The 19,432-nt window shown below is 39.9% G+C and overlaps 1 protein-coding gene across 2 annotated transcripts; it reads left to right on the forward strand.

Annotated features, from left to right (window-relative positions):
• The first annotated feature begins 1,721 nt into the window (after nt 1-1,721).
• On the forward strand, nt 1,722-18,564 carry ak2 (adenylate kinase 2). Of its 2 annotated transcripts, XM_080863450.1 has the most exons (7): nt 1,723-1,918; nt 4,100-4,225; nt 6,472-6,582; nt 7,456-7,550; nt 10,759-10,831; nt 15,070-15,289; nt 18,303-18,564. In XM_080863450.1, exons 1-7 carry the CDS (start codon nt 1,820-1,822, stop codon nt 18,308-18,310), a joined length of 732 nt encoding a protein of 243 aa, XP_080719576.1. In that variant the 5' UTR covers nt 1,723-1,819; the 3' UTR covers nt 18,311-18,564. The 2 variants fall into 2 exon arrangements, with proteins under 2 accessions (XP_080719575.1, XP_080719576.1); XM_080863449.1 differs by lacking the exon at nt 18,303-18,564 and having other exon boundaries at nt 1,722-1,918; nt 15,070-17,502.
• Nucleotides 18,565-19,432: the final 868 nt, after the last annotated feature.

Consider the following 19,432-nt stretch of genomic DNA (forward strand, 5'->3'; position numbering starts at 1 on the left):
TGTGTGTGTGTGTGTGTGTGTGTGTGTGTGTGTGTGTGTGTGTGTGTGTGTGTGTGTGTGTGTGTGACCTGTGAAGCTAGAGTGGCTATTTGTTGCACACATTTTGTCCTTCTTTTTTAAATTTTATTACAGACAGAAATTGTTTTGGAACATATAAAATTATTTGTTCTACATTTTGTTTTCATTTTGCTGATTCTGTCGCATGTTTTGTTTCCAATGCTCGTGTCTTAAATACACATTTTGTGTTACAGCCTTTTTTCAAAATGCATTAAATTCCTTTTCACCTCAAAATTCTACACAATTTTATACAGTTGTCAGCCAGGCATCTAACTATGAAAGAATTACACTCCAAAAGACCCCGGGCTTCTGAAAAAACAACCTGGGCTTAAGCCCAGTAAGCCACCCCCCGCTCCACCACTACCTTGTTCGCTCTGACAGAGCTCCAGCATTAATCTGTGGATAGAGGAGAAACTTCCAAAAGGACAACCATTTCTAAACTTCACCATTCAGGCCTGTGTGGTAGAAGAAAGACAATTTTCATTAAAAGGCACATGACAGCCTGGCCGAAATCGCCCAAAAATAGTTGTGCCAAGATTGTGAAATAATTCTCAAAAAGAACTGAGGATGTATTTGCTTCCAAAGATGCTTTAACAAATTATTGAACAAAGGCTGAGAACACTTATACAAATGTTTTGTTGTTGTTTTTTTACTTTTTTTTTCAAGAATTTTAAGCAAAAGTTTGATATATGGCATAAGTTACAGCCTAGATCAGATGCAGAAGTATAATTCACGTGTTGAACGTTTTTTTGGCAGTTTTATTTATACAGCACCAAAAGTTGCACCAACTGTTGCCTAAATACACTTTATACTGTGAGGTAAAGACCCTGCAGAAACACAAAGAAAATCCCAAAAATCAGATGACCCTATATGAGCAAGCACTTGGTGTCAGTGGGAAGGAAAAACTCCCTCTTAACAGGAAGAATCCTTTAGCAGAACCAAGCCCATGAAGGGGCTGCCATCTGCCACGACTGGTTGGGGTGATCAGAGACACTCCTCATCTCTATGTGTTAGCCCTTTGACAGATTGCAACCTTTCCAGGGTGTACCCTGCTTCACACTATGTGGCAACTGGGATATGCCCCAGCAACACTGGATTGGCTAAGAAGAGGATGGTCGGATAAATTATGGAATAATATATTGATATATTAATTATTGTTGTTAAAAGTTTTAACAGTGAACATTTGTGTACATTTTATGTCAATTTAGTCACAAAAATCAGTCATTCAATTTTAAAATACCATTAAACAATACTATACTAATTATATATTTAAAAAAAAACAATCCGCAAAACAAAAGGAAATGTTTAATTATGAAGGAAAAAACAAATAAATGTGTAACCTTTATTTTATGTGGCACTCTAGTGTTCATTCTGGTAAGTTTTTTTTTAATTCAACGTCAGTTTCAAGTAACTATCATACTTTTCTGTTGTTGTTTTTTCTGCTTTGTTTATTTGTTTTACAAATTGGCATTTTCTATTGAAGCCCTGTTCGTAAGTTACACAAGGTGTTTTACGAATTCTATCCAATCAGCTGGCACAGGTAGCGATAGACAGAGCCCTGAGCAAGTCATTCAGCTGTTCTGGTGATAGAGCAGTCTGACAGCCAATCAAGCGCACTAGTCTAAGGGGCGGGGTTTATGCATTGTAGCGGAAGAGAATGCGGCGGTCCTTCCTTTTCTAGCCAACTTGGCTGAAGTCTACCCAGGACTACACCGACGGACTTTATTAAAGTTTCTGCCGCGGTGCCCCCCCAGGTCCTGACATGGCCCCCAGCACGCAGCTGAAGGAGGCGATAGCCGATGTGCAGGACGGCATTCGTGCCATCCTTCTTGGACCTCCTGGAGCTGGGAAGGGGACTCAGGTGAGAGCAGAAATATCCAGACGAGTAATGAGCTAGCATTAGCTGTTAGCGGCTAGCCTGAAATATAAGTAGTGTATTCTAGGCGCATGGTCGGCGCTAATGCTAGCCTGCCAGGCTTTAGAGCCAGCTGTCAGTCTCTTTATCTCTAGGTATATGTTCTAATCCTCTATGTAATAATAAAATTTACTCTCACAACGACCCCGTTAATGTCTGAGTTTCTGAGAAATTTCAATGCATTATCTGCTTTTAGCTTCACAGTGAAGTGCATACCGAAACCTCTACCAGCCAAATTTGTTACAGCTATTTTAATGTGTTTGTCTTTTTTTTTTCTGTTGGTGCTATTTCGAAATAAGTTTAATACTGGACTCCTTCCAAAAGCAGTTTATACATTTGTTATTATAAATTGAGTATATTGTGCTGTTTACAGGCTACAGAAGCATAAAATTGTTTTAAGTTCACAACTGAAAAACTTTTTATATGATATATGAAGCAGCAGGAAAAGTACAAACCCATATTTATAAAAACCTGCTGATTCAGTTTAATACCTTGTTATTAAAATTAGTTTGCCTATTGTTTCTCCTTAAAAACCCGGAGCATCTGTGGTTTATTTTAAATAACGTGTTGTTGTTGACTGGTGAATTGTTCACAATAATGTTGAAAACAGTTCTTGATATTTACATGTAAATATTTTCTTTTGACTGTATTTATTGTTGTAAAATTGTGGTGAAAATAAATCATTTAGTTTCATATTCCTTAATTAAATGATCAATAAAAATATTTACCAGGTAAGACAGTTGCCTTTTTTATTTTTAACTTTATCATTCAGAATAGTACTTCATTTCTAATTTTTTCAGATTTTACTAATTCATCTTTACATATAAATACATCAATTGTAAATTAGAAACAATAGCCAACATTTAGTACTTGAGAAACCTCCCGGGAGCCTGCAACCAGAGCTGCAGCAGTCATACAGAAATACTAGTGTGGAGAAAACTCAGATGGAAGTCTGAGAAGACCAGTTGCATATCAGTGGGTTTTTCTTAGAATTATATTGTGCAAAACTGGAATTTCTTCAGCATTTCATTGGCATGTAAGGCTCCAGTGTCGCAGTTACATAACTCTGTAGGATTTCTGTTGCAGCTGTGTAGAGCGCTGAAACCCAGATGTCTGTCTCAGTGTGACCTTCGTCGTTGTGTCCTGCGGTTCACTGTGCAGTCCTCTCTGCTCAGGCACATGGACGTGTCTGATAGCACAGACACGTGCTGTCAGAATAGATCCATGTGTTTGCTCTCTGATTTGTTTAGTGTTGTCATTTGTTTTGAGTGCTTTGTTTACCCAAAAGCACTCTGTTGCAAACCCCGTTTTAGTATCACCGATATTGGAGCGATCAAATGTTTTAAATAAAGCTTCAGCGTCAATTTTATTTCTATAACACGTTTCGTTACATGTACACTCAGTGTGCTTACCAAAAGAGATTAAAGGTTCGCAATGCATTAAGAGAATTAAAAAAAACAACAACACAGAGTTAAAACACAGCGTTATGTGAAAATAAAAAGGAAAATGATTAATTATGTTGTGCACAAGCAGGAATGATAGTTGTTGGTTCTGGCTCATTTAAAAATGTAATTTTTTTTTTTCTTCAGGATATGTCAAGATTCCCTCAATTATCAATTTTTACTAAATGAATAATCAATAGTATGAATCGGTCAGTGGTGAAAATAATTGTTAGCTGGAGATGTTGAAGTATTGGACATTGCTGGCATCTATGCAGCATATGCTCTACTGCAGTTGAGGCCTTGTCTAAATGAATTAAGCTCACCTTTGTTGGTTAAGGATCTTCACTCTGTTATGATTTTAATGAGCTTATATAAATTATAACCTTTGACTTCATTAGTTGCAACATATAAAGAGAATGTCTTCTAATCTTTAATCCTCAGATGAGTTGAAAAAGTGAAAGCTACGCCGTCTAGAAGGTCGAGAGCTCCACAGATCAGTCTGTGGTGCTGAAAACTTTCTTTTCAGAGCCTTATGCTCAGAAACCTACATCATGGTTTTATTTGTCAGTGGTGCAGGAAGTATTTGTTCATCAGTGTTTAGGTCAACAGCCAAATATTTCCTTCAGTTGGTGTTTGGTAGTGATGAATAGTAGTTCCATATTAAAAAACACTCTCTCCCCTGCAGGCCCCTCGGCTAGCAGAGAAATACTGCGTTTGCCACCTGGCTACTGGAGACATGCTGAGGGCCATGGTGGCTTCAGGCTCCGAGCTCGGCAAGAGGCTTAAGGAGACGATGGATTCTGGCAAACTGGTAACTGCTCTTCTATTCATGATCTCTCTATAAACTTTTCTTCCTGTCCCTTTGTCTCCTCTGAGGTTTTTATTGACTTTGCAGCTCGTCATCCCGAGTCTTTGATGACATCTCATGTTTTCCTTATATTACAATTACTTGCTTCCTTCCTTTTCTGCAGTGATGGTTCCAATAGAGTTGATTAAAACCACATAACTGTATCAACAATAATGCTAAAACAAAACTAATGGTGCGTTCACACCTAACGTGATAGACACGACCAGAACGTCAGGTATACATGTAAAGTCAATGGAGGAGCATGATTGTGACTGTGGGTCCTGCCGAAATTCAGAAGCAGATTTGCGTCGCGAAAAAGCAACTGACGCGTTTGAAGCGCGAATAAAAATATGCATGGCAGTTTGTGTGGTGCATTTTGTGCATTCGCGCGTATCGCGCTCGAGTTGGGAAGATCTGAACTCCAGTGTCAAGTCGCGCTGCGACAACCAATCAGGAACCTGGTGATGTGATTCTCTGACCTAGTTCAAAGGGGCAGGTCTAGCCAAAGCCCTTCATTCAATATGGAGGAAAGGCTCATCAACGCCGTAGCCAACCACCCGGAGCTGTATGACACCAGCTGCTTTCTCTACCGAGAATTGTAATATTATTTTGAAATTTTTGTAATGACTAATGTCTCGGTTCTACTACACAGCAAACTTGACAGACAACTTGACACATGTGGAATTTATTTCATATTATACTAAAGAAAAAATATACTACTATATAGGAACATAGTGAAGACCAATTATTTAAGAGAATAAAAAGGGGTTAGTTTATTTTGGAGGCAAGCTCCATTTATTAAGAACATTTTTAAAAGGCAGGATCGCTCTTTAGAGGTTTATGGGTGGCTCTTAAAAGAGTCGTTGTGGGGAAGTCGCTGGGACTTCAAATGAGAATATATCAGGTAGCGGGTATCAATAAAGGACTACCGTATAAAACACTCTGAAGCGCTCTGAAGGTGGGATTGAGCGCCTGTAGTTGGTGTCTAGACGGGCGACGCTTGGACCAATGCGGGACAGCAGATCCTCAAATTGGGCGAGGGAAAGACGGTGGTACCGCCGAAAGCGGCCGTCATCCAGGCGCAGCTCCGGGAGCAAATGGTGAAACTCACCAAACTGCTCACTCTTCTGGAGGACCTGATGGTCCCAGGTACGGCGAGGACGTCCTTTAAGCTGCTGCTCTGCTCTCCACAGTAAATAGAGAAGGGAGACTCTCTTCAAACGCTAGATTGACAGCTGCCATCTTCCAAACATACCGTCTGGCACTACTTCCTCCCACATTTCCGCTTCACGTGTGTAAAAAATTGCATATTTTGAAGTGTGACCAATTCGCATTGGTCACGCGTCGAGGTGCGAATGTGCACGCAACCAGCTAGGGGTGTCTGGCGCTTTTTGGTCGCGTGTATCACATTCGGTGTGAACACGCACCGTAAGAGAGGCATGAAGTGAAAAAGCATTTTTTAAATCCCCGGAAGTCTGCACGATGTGGACGGGCGGATGTCTGTTCCAGTTCAGTTTTTTATGCTCTTGCATGATCACTATCAAGACTACACTCCAATCCATGATCTGTATGTAGCATTCAAATCGAGTTGTATTAAATCAAGTTCGATGAACTTTATAATGACTACTTTAAAATTTGAGACTGGATCAGATTCACCTATAAAATCATGTTATACTTTTATGGTGGACATGCTCTGCTGACCTGACTTGTGTATATAACTGTTTACATATGAGAGGCACAAATTAATACAGAACAATGAACCCCAAGATTTTTATTTTTTTTGTTTTGAAGGGGGAAATGGTGTTGGGATGAGAATCTTGTTGATTTTTAAAGCCATTTTATTCTGTATCATAATAAATTGTTTGTGATTCTGTGGCCTCTTAAGTCTCTTTAATGTCAAAACTCACTTCTGTAACATTTCTAGGCGTCTGTGTGTTTTCCTCTATATTTGTGTCCAGCGCTGTACACATGTTTGTGCAGCTGCTGCAGAGCTCTTTGTTTCCATTTCATCTCCCAGCATGTAACCGAGGTTCCTGGTGTGATTTTCTGCCATCTGTTTGACTCTCACAGTTTGGTGCTGTTTGCTCATATTTGTGCACTTTAATATCAATTTCCTGTTGCTGTTTAAAAAGATTTTGTATTGACATGAAATAAATGTATAAGGCCAAAATATTGTTGCTTGATAAAGAGGAGTTTTTGTGTCCCTGCAGGTCAGTGATGAGATGGTCGTGGAGCTCATAGAGAAGAACCTTGAGTCGCCGGCCTGCAGGAACGGATTCCTGTTGGATGGATTCCCCCGAACGGTCAAACAAGCAGAGATGGTGAGGACTTAATTTATTAGTGTTTTGGTGCGTTTTTAATGTTGATTTAATAATTCTTGAGCATCGTGCAGTTTGCTTTACTTTAAATACAGATTGGCTAATGAAGAGATTAAACAAACTAGTTTTAATGTTGATTCATGAGAACTGAGCATGCTGGTAGGTTTCTTTTTCAGCTTTTGGTGCTCACAACTTTTATACTTTTTTTTTTATTACAAGTGTGATCACCAGTTTAGCTCACCTCGGCGAGCTGTGTTTTAGCTCAGTGAGATGAACAGCCGTTCTGAGAGCGGGAGGCCCTAGTTCGAATCCTACTCATGGCAACATTTTATTTTCAGTAGACCGTTCAACTTCTTCAACTCTTTTCATCAAAAATTTCAGCTTCTTCACTTCTTTTAGCACAAATTTCAGCTTATTCGCCTCTTTTCAGCAGACACTTCTGCTTCTTCTGCTGTTTTTAGCAGATTCCACTATACAGCATTCATACTGCATTTTCACAGGAAATGCAACTTTTTCTAGTGTCTACATTTCATTTTCTTTTTTCAGTTTCAACTTTCCTAACAAACTGATAACACACACAAACTCTAAAACTATTTTCTCAAATATATTAAACCTAGAACTCAGAATAACCAGGCTAAAATTAATGGATGCAAATAGTTTTAGGTGGCATAATTAATCTGTTTAAAAGGGTTTTGTGAACATTGTCCTTATCTACTTTAAGTTTCTTCAAACTTCACAGAGAAAAACAAAGCTTTTATTAAAGTTTAATTACATAAACCTGAAAACAGTAGTGTTATACAGTCGGTTGTCAAAAAAGTCAGTTTGTACTTTACAGCAGATTTGTTATGTTTGACTTCCTGTGTTTGTCTCTTCAAGCTGGACGACTTGTTGGACAAGAGAGACGAGAAGCTGGACTCTGTGATCGAGTTCTCCGTCGATGATTCTCTGCTGGTTCGCAGGATCTGTGGCAGGTGGGAGTCAGTATGGTAAATGGTAAATGGCCTGTATTTATATAGCGCTTTACTAGTCCCTAAGGACCCCAAAGCGCTTTACATATCCAGTCATCCACCCATTCACACACACATTCACACACTGGTGATGGCAAGCTACATTGTAGCCACAGCCACCCTGGGGCGCACTGACAGAGGCTGTAAAATAAATCACTGTATTCACATTACACTCACACCTAAGATGTAATATAAACAGCTTTTCAGAGATTCTTTTAGGAATCTTCTACATGTAGTAAGATGACTAGAAAAGTCTCACCATTGGCTCGTCAGTGCCCGGGGCGCACTGACAGAAATATGACAGAAAATTATTTATTCAAGACCAGAAAAAGAGTGTGGTTTATTTCTCAGGTGGGTAGCAAGTGGACAATAAGGGCAAGTTGGTGATTTTCCTTCGAGTGAGCAGCTCCTCATTCTGTCAGCGTGTTAAACCTACTCAGGTAGAGTAGATTGATTCATGCGGACGGGAGGTTCTGGGACAGTGAGATGATGTTAAGGAGAAATGGAGCATGAACGCACATGATTAGCAAAAAGTAGCCTGTAGGCGATTGAGCATCTGCAGCAAGAAGGTTTGCAGATTCAATTCTTGGAGAAGTCGACGTGTCCGTCCCTGATGGGACATGTTGAATACCACAGCTGCTCAGTGCCTGGCTGATACTCTAAAGAGCTTAGAAAGAAAGCCTGTGTCCGTATCAGCTGCTGATAATGACTTATGCCTTTTTTTTTTTCTTTTTTTTTACACTTTGACCCATGTGATGAGCCACATGATCAATAGTGGGTCAACAACTAGATTTTAAATGCTTTGTACTCTCCACCATTTTGGTTTTAGAACGAAAGAACGTTCTCGACTGAGACGTAAAACGTCCGAGAAGTCCAGTCACCTTCTTTCCTTCTTTAGGTTCTATGATCTGGTTCCAGATTTTAACTCTAAAGAGACACGTGTGCAGAGAAAAAAACATGATACTCTAATATCTGAATAACTTTGATCTAATTCATGGCTCTCAAGCAGCCACAATTAAGATTTTCAATGTAAACACAGCTACTATTTACCAGGTGATGAGCCCACAGAGTAGTCTCTTGATTTTGTTGATTCCCTAACCGCTAATAAGCCTGTGTCTAAACAGAAAATAGGATTGGCAATAGGGCTGTTCGATATAACATATATATCGGATGACGATTTAAAAACGTCTATCGTTTCATTTTACGCTATCGTTTGTTTTGTGGTGTCGCAAAATAAACTGTTTACGGCAATATTTTCTCATCGTTTTGATGGTCACTGTAGTGGCTATATTAATTTCTTAAAGTTCTCTCCTTCTCTTATATAGCGCTTATATAACCACACTACAGACGGACAAGCGCTTGTTTTTATGCCTTGTCGTTAGCAACAACAACGGTAAAACCACCGCGTGTCCGCTTGTGTATTTTCCACATAAACCTTTCACAATAAAGCTCAAGATCCTGTTGAGACTTTTCAAAATAAACAGAATCACGTGAAAGAGCAGATTATTTACGGATGAGAAGCAAAAAAGAGCCGCCAGGTGCTAAAAAATAAACCTTAGACTCAAACGTTAGAACAGGCTTTTCCCCGCAGCACGCTGTGTAATAAATACAAAGAAAACGTCGGCCGTTACAACTTATGTCTAAAAATGTATAGTTTCATACATCAGTTAAAACACTCGACTCCAGGTACACGACACGCAGCTGGAAACACTTCACACAAGTCGAGCTGCCCGAGATTCACAGAATTTACAGAAAATGTTACATTTTTGTGATTTATATCGTTATCGGACGATAGATGTCTTATATCGGGATATGAGATTTTGGTCATATCGCACAGCCCTAGTTGGCAACTAGGTGATGAACACACAGCATTTTGCAGCTGAAGAGGCAGATATTGTAATCATAGGAAGAAGCTAACAAAAGAATGGATTTTAATGCTTGCATTCACAGAGTGGCCACGTCATTCAAAATGTCAGTCTGCATCTGCTGAATGTGTAATAGGGCATCCATAGTCAGTATATCAGCTCCAATAAGTGTCCGCACATGGTTTAGGAACTGAATATCAGTAGAACAAATTATATTCAAAGTGGTAACATTTCATTTTAAAGTTTTATCATTTTTTTGTGAAGCACTTTGTGATGTTCATATTAATGTGCTGTGAATTTTACCTTTTGTATTTCTGTAACTATAAATGAAAGTTTACTAAAGTAACATCTTTAATGTGGATTATGTAGTAATTTGGTAATCAGCCATGCACTCATGGGTTTGTCAGTTAGCTATATTCAGAATGCTAGTCTGCTGAAAGCTGCAATGTCTGATTGATGAACTTTGGTGGCGTGTCACCTATGTATGTCGCCAACACCACAGGGTTGTGCGGTTACACGTAACTCCTGTGGTGTTGCTGTATAACTTTGAACCTCGGTGACCTTCACATCTAAGTAAACTGGAAATGCATGCGAGTAATGGAGTTTATTCTGGTACATTTCAAAACAATGCATCAGTTATTCTGAATTCTGATTCATCATTATTCATTCCTCGTTCTATCCCTATTACATTGCTATACATACTGTTACAAGATTTGCATTCAGCTTTTGTTGAGAAAGTCAGCACTGGTGAACTGAAACAGAAATGTGTTACTTTCTGGTCTGACCTAATGTTTGCATAAGCTGTACATGTTGAAATGAGAGAGAACTGGAAAATAAGTTATAATTGTTACTTCTTGTTTTCTTTGGTGTGTTTCTCTCCTTTTACTTTTGTTCTTATGCAGTACATTAATACGTCTAATGATCTACAAAACAAGTCTCAGAACACTCAGTATGAGACTCTGAGCCCTGAATTGAAGCTGACCCACACGCAGACGTCTCTTCAGACATTCATCGGTGTCCCCTTTCTTCACTATACCCACTCCACATTATTCACACGTCACGCTGAGTAGAAAGCATATCTAGTTTACAGAGAGTCATCTTTCTGTCTGTGGGGGTCCTTTTTGAAGAGACTGCTGCCTTTTCAAGCCCAAGTAGGACAAGGGCATCATGTGGGATGGAAAAAAAGGACAGTTAAGTAGTTAATGAGTCACCGTGGTTGTCAAACCTCCTTCGCTCTTGCTCTGATTTCTTTAACGTCCTTGTCCTGTGCTCTGCTTCCGCTTACCATCTTCCCTCTGTTTCCCCAGACTAATTCATCAGCCGAGCGGCCGCTCCTACCACGAGGAGTTCAACCCCCCCAAAGAGTCCATGAAGGATGACGTAAGTACTTTCCACCCACTTAGAAACCATTTCTGGCTAAACTGCCACCCACCGAAAATGACTGCCAGCCTGGAAACCAGCAGAAAGATTTAGATCAGTGTTTCCATGCATTTTAGATTATTCAGTACATTTTCTCAATTAAATAGAGCCACTAATCTGCTCTTAAAGAACAAAATGTATCACAAACGAGTGGAGCAAACAAATCAACTGGAACAAATGTTGATGTTATGCAAGGATGGCAAGAATAAACACAAAATGCTGTTTTTAAATGATGATTTCATTTATTACCTGAAAAAAGCTATCCAAACCTACCTGACCCTGTGTGGAAAAGTAAATGACGCCCCCCAAAATCATGAATTAACTGTGATAAACCAGATTTTTCTTCAACCTCTCTGATAAAGCAAAGTAGGCTAAAAGATTGCATCATGATCACAAGCAACACGTCTTGCCTAAAGATGTGTCTAAAGAAACAACCGAGAAACAAAGTCTGTGTCTGGAAGGTGTTACAAAACTATTTCTAAGGCTTTGGGAATCCAGCAAACCACAGTGAGAGCCATTATCCGAAAGTGGAGCAAATTTGGAACAGTGGTGCACCAACATAGCGATTTAACAATAAGAAAGAGAATGGGCAAAAGTGGCATCCACGGGAGATGAACAAAAAAGGCTCGTCTGATATTTAGCAAATGTATCTTGATGATCCCCAAGACTTTAGAGAAAATATCCTGTGGCCTGATGAGACAAAAGTCAAACTTTGTAAAGGTTTGAATCCTGTTACATGTGAAGTAAAATGGACATGGCATTTTATTATTATTTTTTTAACCATTCCAGCAGACAAACATGATGTAGTGTGATGGTCTGCTTTCATGCTTCAGGCTCTGGATGACTTGTAACTGATAGAAACATGAATTCTGCTCCTGACCAGAAAATCCTGGAATGTCAAGCCATCATTTTGTGCCCTGGGTTACTTGAGTTAAGCAGGAGGACTATGATCTGAAACACACCAACAAGTCCTCCTCTTATTGGCTCAAAAATTTAAAAAAATGTTTTGCAGTGGCCTGATCAAAGTCCGGACATAAACCTGATTGAGATGTTTTGGCAGGACCATAAACAGGCCGTTCATTCTTGTACTCTCCAATGTGGCAACAATAAGAGTGCGTCAATATCCTCCACAGCGATGTGAAAGACTGATTGCGAGTTATACAAACACTTAAATCCAGTTCTTGCTGCTGCTGATGGCACAACCAGTCATTAGGTTTAGGGGGCAAATACTTTTCACTGGCTGTTACTCAGTATTGGGTTGAATACTTCACTCCTTCATTTTATTTTCTGCATGTGGGAACTTGTCTGCTGGCAGCAACTGAATAAAATTTGTGTGGCGACGGCGAGAAGTTTCTTGTCTGCGCTATTGCAACAGGAGATTATGACACATGTACTAAATAAAAGACCAAAGGTCATGTATTAGGCCATCTACTAACTTGATTTTTAAAAATGCTAACAAGTTGTTTCAGCCTGGCAGATGGCAAAAGTTCATTTTATGATGATTAAAAACACATTTCACGCACAAATGCGCCTACCAAAAAAGACCTGAAGTTCATTTGCTGTTTTAATATGAGTTTGGAAAAAGGTCAGTGTGAAGCTTTCTAGAAACATGACGGTAGAAATTGTGATTATAACTAATAATAATGGTTTAAACAAAGAGTTTCATTTCTTTAATTATATTAATAGTGTGAGATGGTGGTGTGCTTCAAAGTAGAGTTCAACCAGTGTGTGAGTAGACGAAGACATGGCGTTGACCATGTCTGGGTTTATCATACAGAGACCGCTCGGGTAGCTTAACACCTCCCCAAGTCTCTTTGCTGACTTATATTTAGCTCATCTATGTTAAGGACTGATGAGCTTATAAAATGAGCTATCTGTCATCCACCCACGCGTCACAAGAACCAGTACTCCTGCAGTGTTTGTCAGAATTTAATCAAACTTGATGAACAGTTAGCAGGTCTTCACCGATACCCAAAAGCTGAGTCGCTGCCTGCCAGCCAGTGTGTCCTTTCTCACGTTTTCCTTAAACACTTTTCCACTCTTTACGTCTCCATTGTGGTAGTCCATGATATCAGTTGGCTGCTTTACAAAGAGTTTCTGATTCAACAGTCCACCGTTCTCAGATTCCACCTGCACTTTAGCTGTGACTGTAATTGTTTGTCTGCTCTTCAGCAGACTGGAGGGCTTCTTTAATCAGAATGTGCTGCAGGTGGAAAACAAGTTCAGGTGGCTGTAGGGCAGAACAAGGACTACCAAATTACAAACACTACCTGTGTTTATGTGCATGGAGGGTTTAAGGTTTGTGGTTCGATACCTGGCTGCTTCAGTCTGCATGCCAAAAGTGTCCTTGGGCAAGTTGTTCTCCAATACATTCATTGGAGTATAAGTGTGTGTGAATGTTAGATAAGAACCACTAATGTGTAGAAAACTGTGTTTGCATACATGAGGCATGTTTCCTCTTTGAAATGTAGTATTCGATGTTCATTTTCACACATCCTGTTACTAATAAAGTGACATGAGTCACATTAGAAGTGTCTGCTCTTCAAATAAACTCAAGTTGAAGTTTGTTTTTTGTTTTTTGTTTTGGCAGTCTAACCGTGCTCCGTCTGCACACATGCATTAAAAAGGGGAAGCAATACAACTGGAAGTTATAATCTCATGTTTCTTTCTGCTGTTGAAGATGCGGAGAAACAACTGTAGAGAGCTTTGAAGTTTTCCTGAGATTGTCTCCTGTTTTTTCCATGAGTAGATTTCTGTGGATTAAGGAATGTGCAGCAGAGAGACTTAATTTTAATTATTCAGTTTCTCCTTTTAGTTTTATACTTGACGTTCCAACGACTGTACAGTTTTATGCGTTAGTGAAAATTGCAACAATTCAGTCTGTGTGTGCAGATGTTTAAGGTGCTGTTGAACCTAATGTAGCAGAGACTAGCACCAAGCTGGTTCATGTGTGTGTGTCGTTTGAGCACACATTTTGCACCTTGCACTGTTGTGATGTGGTAATCATGAAACATTACATGTAATGAATGTCAGGTGTGACTGGACCCACAAGTACTGTGTAACACGAGTGTTTCAAAAGTGGGACATGACTGCTGCTGCACCTTGGAGTTGTTTCGGCTTGTCGTTCAACTCCCAGCTTTTGTAATCAGGTGCTGACAGCAGGCACGAGTCTGAGTCTGCAAGCAGGTCTGTCTCTGCAAGTGTTTGTTGTCGTACATCAGTGCCAGAGCACAGGGACTCACAGCCAGCACAGGGGGAGATTAATGCGATAGCTTAAAGGAGAGATTCTGCAGAAAAACATCAGATCCTAAGTCGGTGCTTTGATTCCTGTTTCTGCTGTTTTTCTTTTTTCTTTTTAAAAAAATTAGTTTGAGGAACAACAGCTTTTGTAGTTATGGCAACGTGGTAGAAACCTGACTGCGAATGATCATGTAGCTATGTTGACATCCCAGTGCACAAAAGCAATGTTTAATGGTCAATGAGTGACCAGGGCTTAATGCCAGTCCTATTTGTGCATGCACATGCATTGCCTTTAACTATATTGACACAAAAAAACAATTTGGATTGAAAACTCATTGGTGCTGTGCCTTTTATGGTTAATTGAAAGATGTTTGGTGAAACACTATATTTAGTATTGAAACGGAAACAACAAATCAAGTGTTCACAAGGTGGTGGGGGGGGGGGGGTTTCTCCCCTGATGAAATATTGTACCAAGCACAAATTGAGAAAACTTTCGCTTTGAAAACTGTCGAATGCTATCTGCTCAGTTTCCGATGCAACAGTTCATTTGTACAATTTACAGTTAAATACAGGACATTTTATATTAAATCAGATATTACTTTTTTTAATTACATTCCAATTACATTTTATTTGTATAGCACCAAATCACAACAACATGTGCATCAACTCACTTTATGTTGGAAGGTAAAGACTGTACAATAAAATAGACTGAAACAATAATATAACTCATAAAGTAAAATTGTATGCACTTTGGATTAGTCATGTGATATTTACATTTTTTTTTTTTAATCAGTTCTTGCACAACCGATCGTGTTGTCGGGCATTTCTACTTTTAACGTGCTTTACATTTTGTATGCAATTTTTTATTTTTAAATAAAGCAAAAATTTTTGCGAACTCAGAAGAACACAGTTTCTGATTCGTCTTATGTGTTTTCTTTTTTTTTTTACTCTGCACTCAGGTGACGGGTGAGCCCCTGATCCGCCGCAGCGATGACAACGAGAACACCCTGCGCTCGCGCCTGGAAGCCTACCACCGGCAGACGTCCCCTCTGGTGCAGTACTACAGTGCCAGGGGTCTGCACACGGCCGTCGACGCTGCCCAGAACCCAAACGTAGTCTTCGCCTCCATCGTAGCCGCGTTCTCCGCCGCCACGGAAATGCCCGCTCGTGCCACAGCCTGTAAAGACCAAGTGTTCTTCATTTAAAGTTTTCCTTCTTTGCCGCATTGCCCTTCACCTGACTGTTTTCATGTTTTGGTTTTGTTTTCTTTCCCCCCGCGTGGTGGAGATTATACAAGAGTGGATCGAGTGTCAGAGTGGCAACAAAATGTAACTTTGAAGTGTAAACGGGGAAGATGGAGACTCTGTGTGCCGTCACGGCTCAAGAAATTCAGCAGCAATGCATCATCAATGTTACAGGAACAGAGTGGATGTAGAATCGTTTTCGTTACTCTTCATCACAGAAGAAGCCAAAATAGAGCTCATCGATTAGCACCACACTGCTGCTTTTCACCGTAGAGATGTGAGAAGGTTTTGACATTTAAGCAGTGCAGAACGCCGTGCATGTTTGTATAGATGCTCCTCACCAGAGCGCATTTTGAAAATATTGACATTTGTTGCATATTGTTTGCCTTTGCTGGACAGGTTTGCTCTTGTTTACTCAATGGCTTTGCCTTTTTTTCTTCACCTTTTCTCCTAATGTTAGATTAGATCTTCTGTTTTTCCAAACCAGCTGTACTTGCTGCTCCTTCTTGTCCCTGAATGCATCTGAAGTGCAAGAAAAAGCAATGATGTCAGTGGTCTGCAGACTGAACCTCTGCAGCAGGGTGCAGGGGGAAAGTTGAGGCACAGTAATGTTTGTGGCAACAGCCTCAGGTGTGTTCTGAAAACAGGAGGGTGAGTTCTTGGCCACAGATTGGCCCCGTGGCCAATGACGCACTCAAGTAGACAATTACTAACTGTGAAAACACCAGCATGTTAGCTGAACCAGTCACAAATCTGCTCAGTCTGACACACACGGACTTAAAATGTTTTTAAACAGAGTCAGCAGATCAAGACTGGAACATCAGTTTGCTCTCATATTAGTGGTATTGCTTTCAGTGCTTAAAGGAAAAAAATGGCTTGTATCTTCACACTTTGACCGCCTCAGTTACTGATAAAGATCCTTAATGCACTTCTGTTTTCTATGCAGAAGACATTGTGCTTTACCTAAGGCTACGTCCACACCATCGTTTTCTCTCAGTTTTGGCCTCCCATCCGCACATTACTGCCCGCGGTGGGTGTGGTGCAGCACGCAGGCAGAGAGAAAAGCTCAAAAGTATGATTGCACGTCACTAGAGGTGATATTGGAAAGTACTTGTCACCACAAGTCTTTTGCCTTTAAAGGCAAAAACATGAGCAGCCTATCAAAATGTTTAGTAGAAGTCCATCACACACGGAGAAATGCACAGTTTTCGTTTTGTATTTCATTTGGAATTGCTCCAGGTGTGTTATACCAGCAGCCTGAGGCACACATACCACTAACTAAATGATCAGTTATCTAATATATAAATGTGATTACTGATTAAAAGCCTTAAAGGTCTTAAAGGTGTGTACATTATTAAACTCTTGAGATGCTGAAACCATCATCTGATCTGCAGCTCAGAAATTACCATTATCAGTTTTGGATCATTTGGTGGTTGGAAGTAATGATAAAAATACTGGATTGATGAGCAGTAGTCCTAAGATTTGTAGTTATGCCTATCCCTCTTAAAGATAGTTGCATTCCTCCAGGCCTCTATCAGGCAGGGTCTAGAGCACATGTGTCGAACTCCAGGCCTCGAGGGCCGGTGTCCTGCAGGTTTTAGATGTGTCGTTGATCCAACACAGCTGATTTAAATGGCTAAATGACCTCCTCAACATGTCTTGAAGTTCTGCAGAGGCCTGGTAATGAGCTAATCATTTTATTCAGGTGTGTTGATCCAGGGTGAGATCTAAAACCTGCAGGACACCGGCCATTGAGGCCTGGAGTCCGACACCCCTGGTCTAGAGAAATTGCACTGACATCACTTTGTGTGACGTCACAAGGATCAGACATGAGCTGAAGGACGATTGCAAAAACCTTAACAGTAGATACTACAAGGAAATGTTTTAAGTTCAGTCTTTTTTGTTTCTGCAGCTCCCAAAAGGTGTATTTTATATTTAACCTTTTGTTTTTGTTTTGATGGTGGCTGTTTCAGATCAAACAGTTGTGATCTAAAAGGAAAACCAGTAAAAGAAACGAACGCCTTCACACTAAATAGAGACTTCCAAAGAATACTGTTTAATCTCGTTTCATCTCATCTTGTTTCTGTAGTTTCCACTTATTTTTATGTTCGCTGAAGCAGTTTTAGCTGTAAAACATTTTTTTTTTTTTTTCTAAAAATGTTCTTCTACAAACAACAAAGCCTTTAGGTTTTCCTGTTGTATCCTCTTTGTGCGATCAGAATCAGAATCAGAATACTTTATTGATCCCTGGGGGAAATTATTTTTTGTTACAGTGCTCCATTTTAAACCAACATTAAGACAAGACAGACAATACACTAACTAAGAATAGTACAATACATACATACATACATACATACATACATAAGTCACTCATAAATAAATAGTTGGAAAAGAAACATGTGTAGTTGTAGCAGCAAACAGTGTGTTAAGTGGATGCGTTCATCCTTCACTCCTCTGTTCCTCCTTGACCTTTGGAGCCGCCTCCTTCCTCTGTAGTCACCTGGTGTTCAGTAGGAGCTTCTTGCATGCAGACTGTGTTACCTTCCTCTTTCCCTTGAATGCTGATGCATTTTTAGTCTCTCCCGGCTGTTGTGATGAAAAACGACAACAGATGTTCGGCGCTCCCGGGAGGCAGATTTCAGACTGTTACTCAACACAATGAGACTATTTCATGCTAAATTTACCTTAATATTCCATGCCGTGCTTTGTGACGCCTCCAATGCGTTTTGTCACTCTTTGAAAGCTGTAAATGTACACGTGCTATAGTTTAATCTGATTCGAAGTCTGGATGTTTTTGTCCACCTTAAATGCATTTTTTTATGGGCTTGTGAGATAGGCAGGTACATTTTGTTTGACCGAGGAAGCTTTGTTTTTGAAGTCATGCCTGGTTACGTTTTCTCTAGAAATTCACTCAAAACTTTTCTTTCCTTCTCCCCCTTGTCTTCCAGCTGGTTGAGTTCAGAGCTGCGTCATGCCCACCGAGGCGAAGGACTGGAGCTGGCAAACAGCTCAGGTGGGCAGAAAAACGGAGGGGAGGGGCAGGCAATAAGAGGGGACTCCTTAGACTGAATAAGTTAAGGTTGTTTTGGGGTTTTTGTTGCACATTTCTATTTCAAGTAGATCATGACAGGAATAAACGAAGCCATCTTGTTGTCACAATCCTCATGTTTTCCCTTCTAATAAATTTCCTGCTTTTCTACAATCATCAAATGTTGTGCATTTTGTTTTTCACTCCAGTCTCAAATTCACTTGGCCTTTAATCCGAGAAATAAAATCATAAAATATCGTGTATGAGTACCGTGACATTTCATGCACATTTTCTATCGAGTGTCCGCACATTTGTTGCTTGTCGTTTGACATATCATAACCTGAAGTGACACATAAAAAGGTTAGGGTTAAAGTCAGGCTATCAGTAATGGTGTGCAGTGAGGAATGAAGTGACTTCCTATTTAACAGTTCCACATATCACACACTGATGTCTGAAGGATCGAGGATCTATATGAATGATGAGAAATACACTAAATTGGACTTGCTCATAAGATGTTTTCAATTTATCTCAGAAGTTCAGAAATTGAAAACAACATATAGAAAATAGCCTAAAGGTAGTTCAGTAAAATAAATACAGGATGACAAAATTGCTCAATACAGTAAAAGGACCTCAGTTAAACAGAGGAAAAGCTTGTTTGTTTTTAAAGCGGCGCAATGACCACAAGTCAAAGTAAAATAAATTTAAATACTGCATAAAATGGCTTATTTTTATTAAAAGAAATACAAATCTGGTAAGAATCGGTGAGTTTGTGCGTAAAAGTGATTGACAGAAACACTTATAATAATCCAAATATGATGAAATCAAGGCATAAATAATCACCCCCCACAGTTCAGAGCACAGCACAGTGGAACTCAGCTTGGTGGGAGGAGCCAGAGTTTCCATGACCATAGGCGCAAATCTGTCAGGGACACATCAAAGACGTCTCCTCATTAGGTTGGATGAAACTTACCATCCAACCTTTAATAGAGCTAAAGTATGTGTGCAACATCTGCTGCTTGAAAACATCTTGGAGCTTAAGAGTGATATATA

Source organism: Rhamphochromis sp. 'chilingali', assembly GCF_963969265.1.
Source record: "Rhamphochromis sp. 'chilingali' genome assembly, chromosome: 17".
In the NCBI taxonomy this organism is placed as follows: domain Eukaryota; kingdom Metazoa; phylum Chordata; class Actinopteri; order Cichliformes; family Cichlidae; genus Rhamphochromis; species Rhamphochromis sp. 'chilingali'.

What these genes read in the sequence shown, in the direction of transcription:
- ak2 (XM_080863449.1), top strand. Translation starts at nt 1,820, where the DNA reads ATGGCCCCCAGCACGCAGCTGAAGGAGGCGATAGCCGATGTGCAGGAC. An exon ending in CGATGGATTCTGGCAAACTG is followed by an intron (nt 4,226 to 6,471) that starts GTAACTGCTCTT and finishes GTGTCCCTGCAG; the next exon opens with GTCAGTGATGAGATGGTCGT. An exon ending in AAGAGTCCATGAAGGATGAC is followed by an intron (nt 10,832 to 15,069) that starts GTAAGTACTTTC and finishes CTCTGCACTCAG; the next exon opens with GTGACGGGTGAGCCCCTGAT.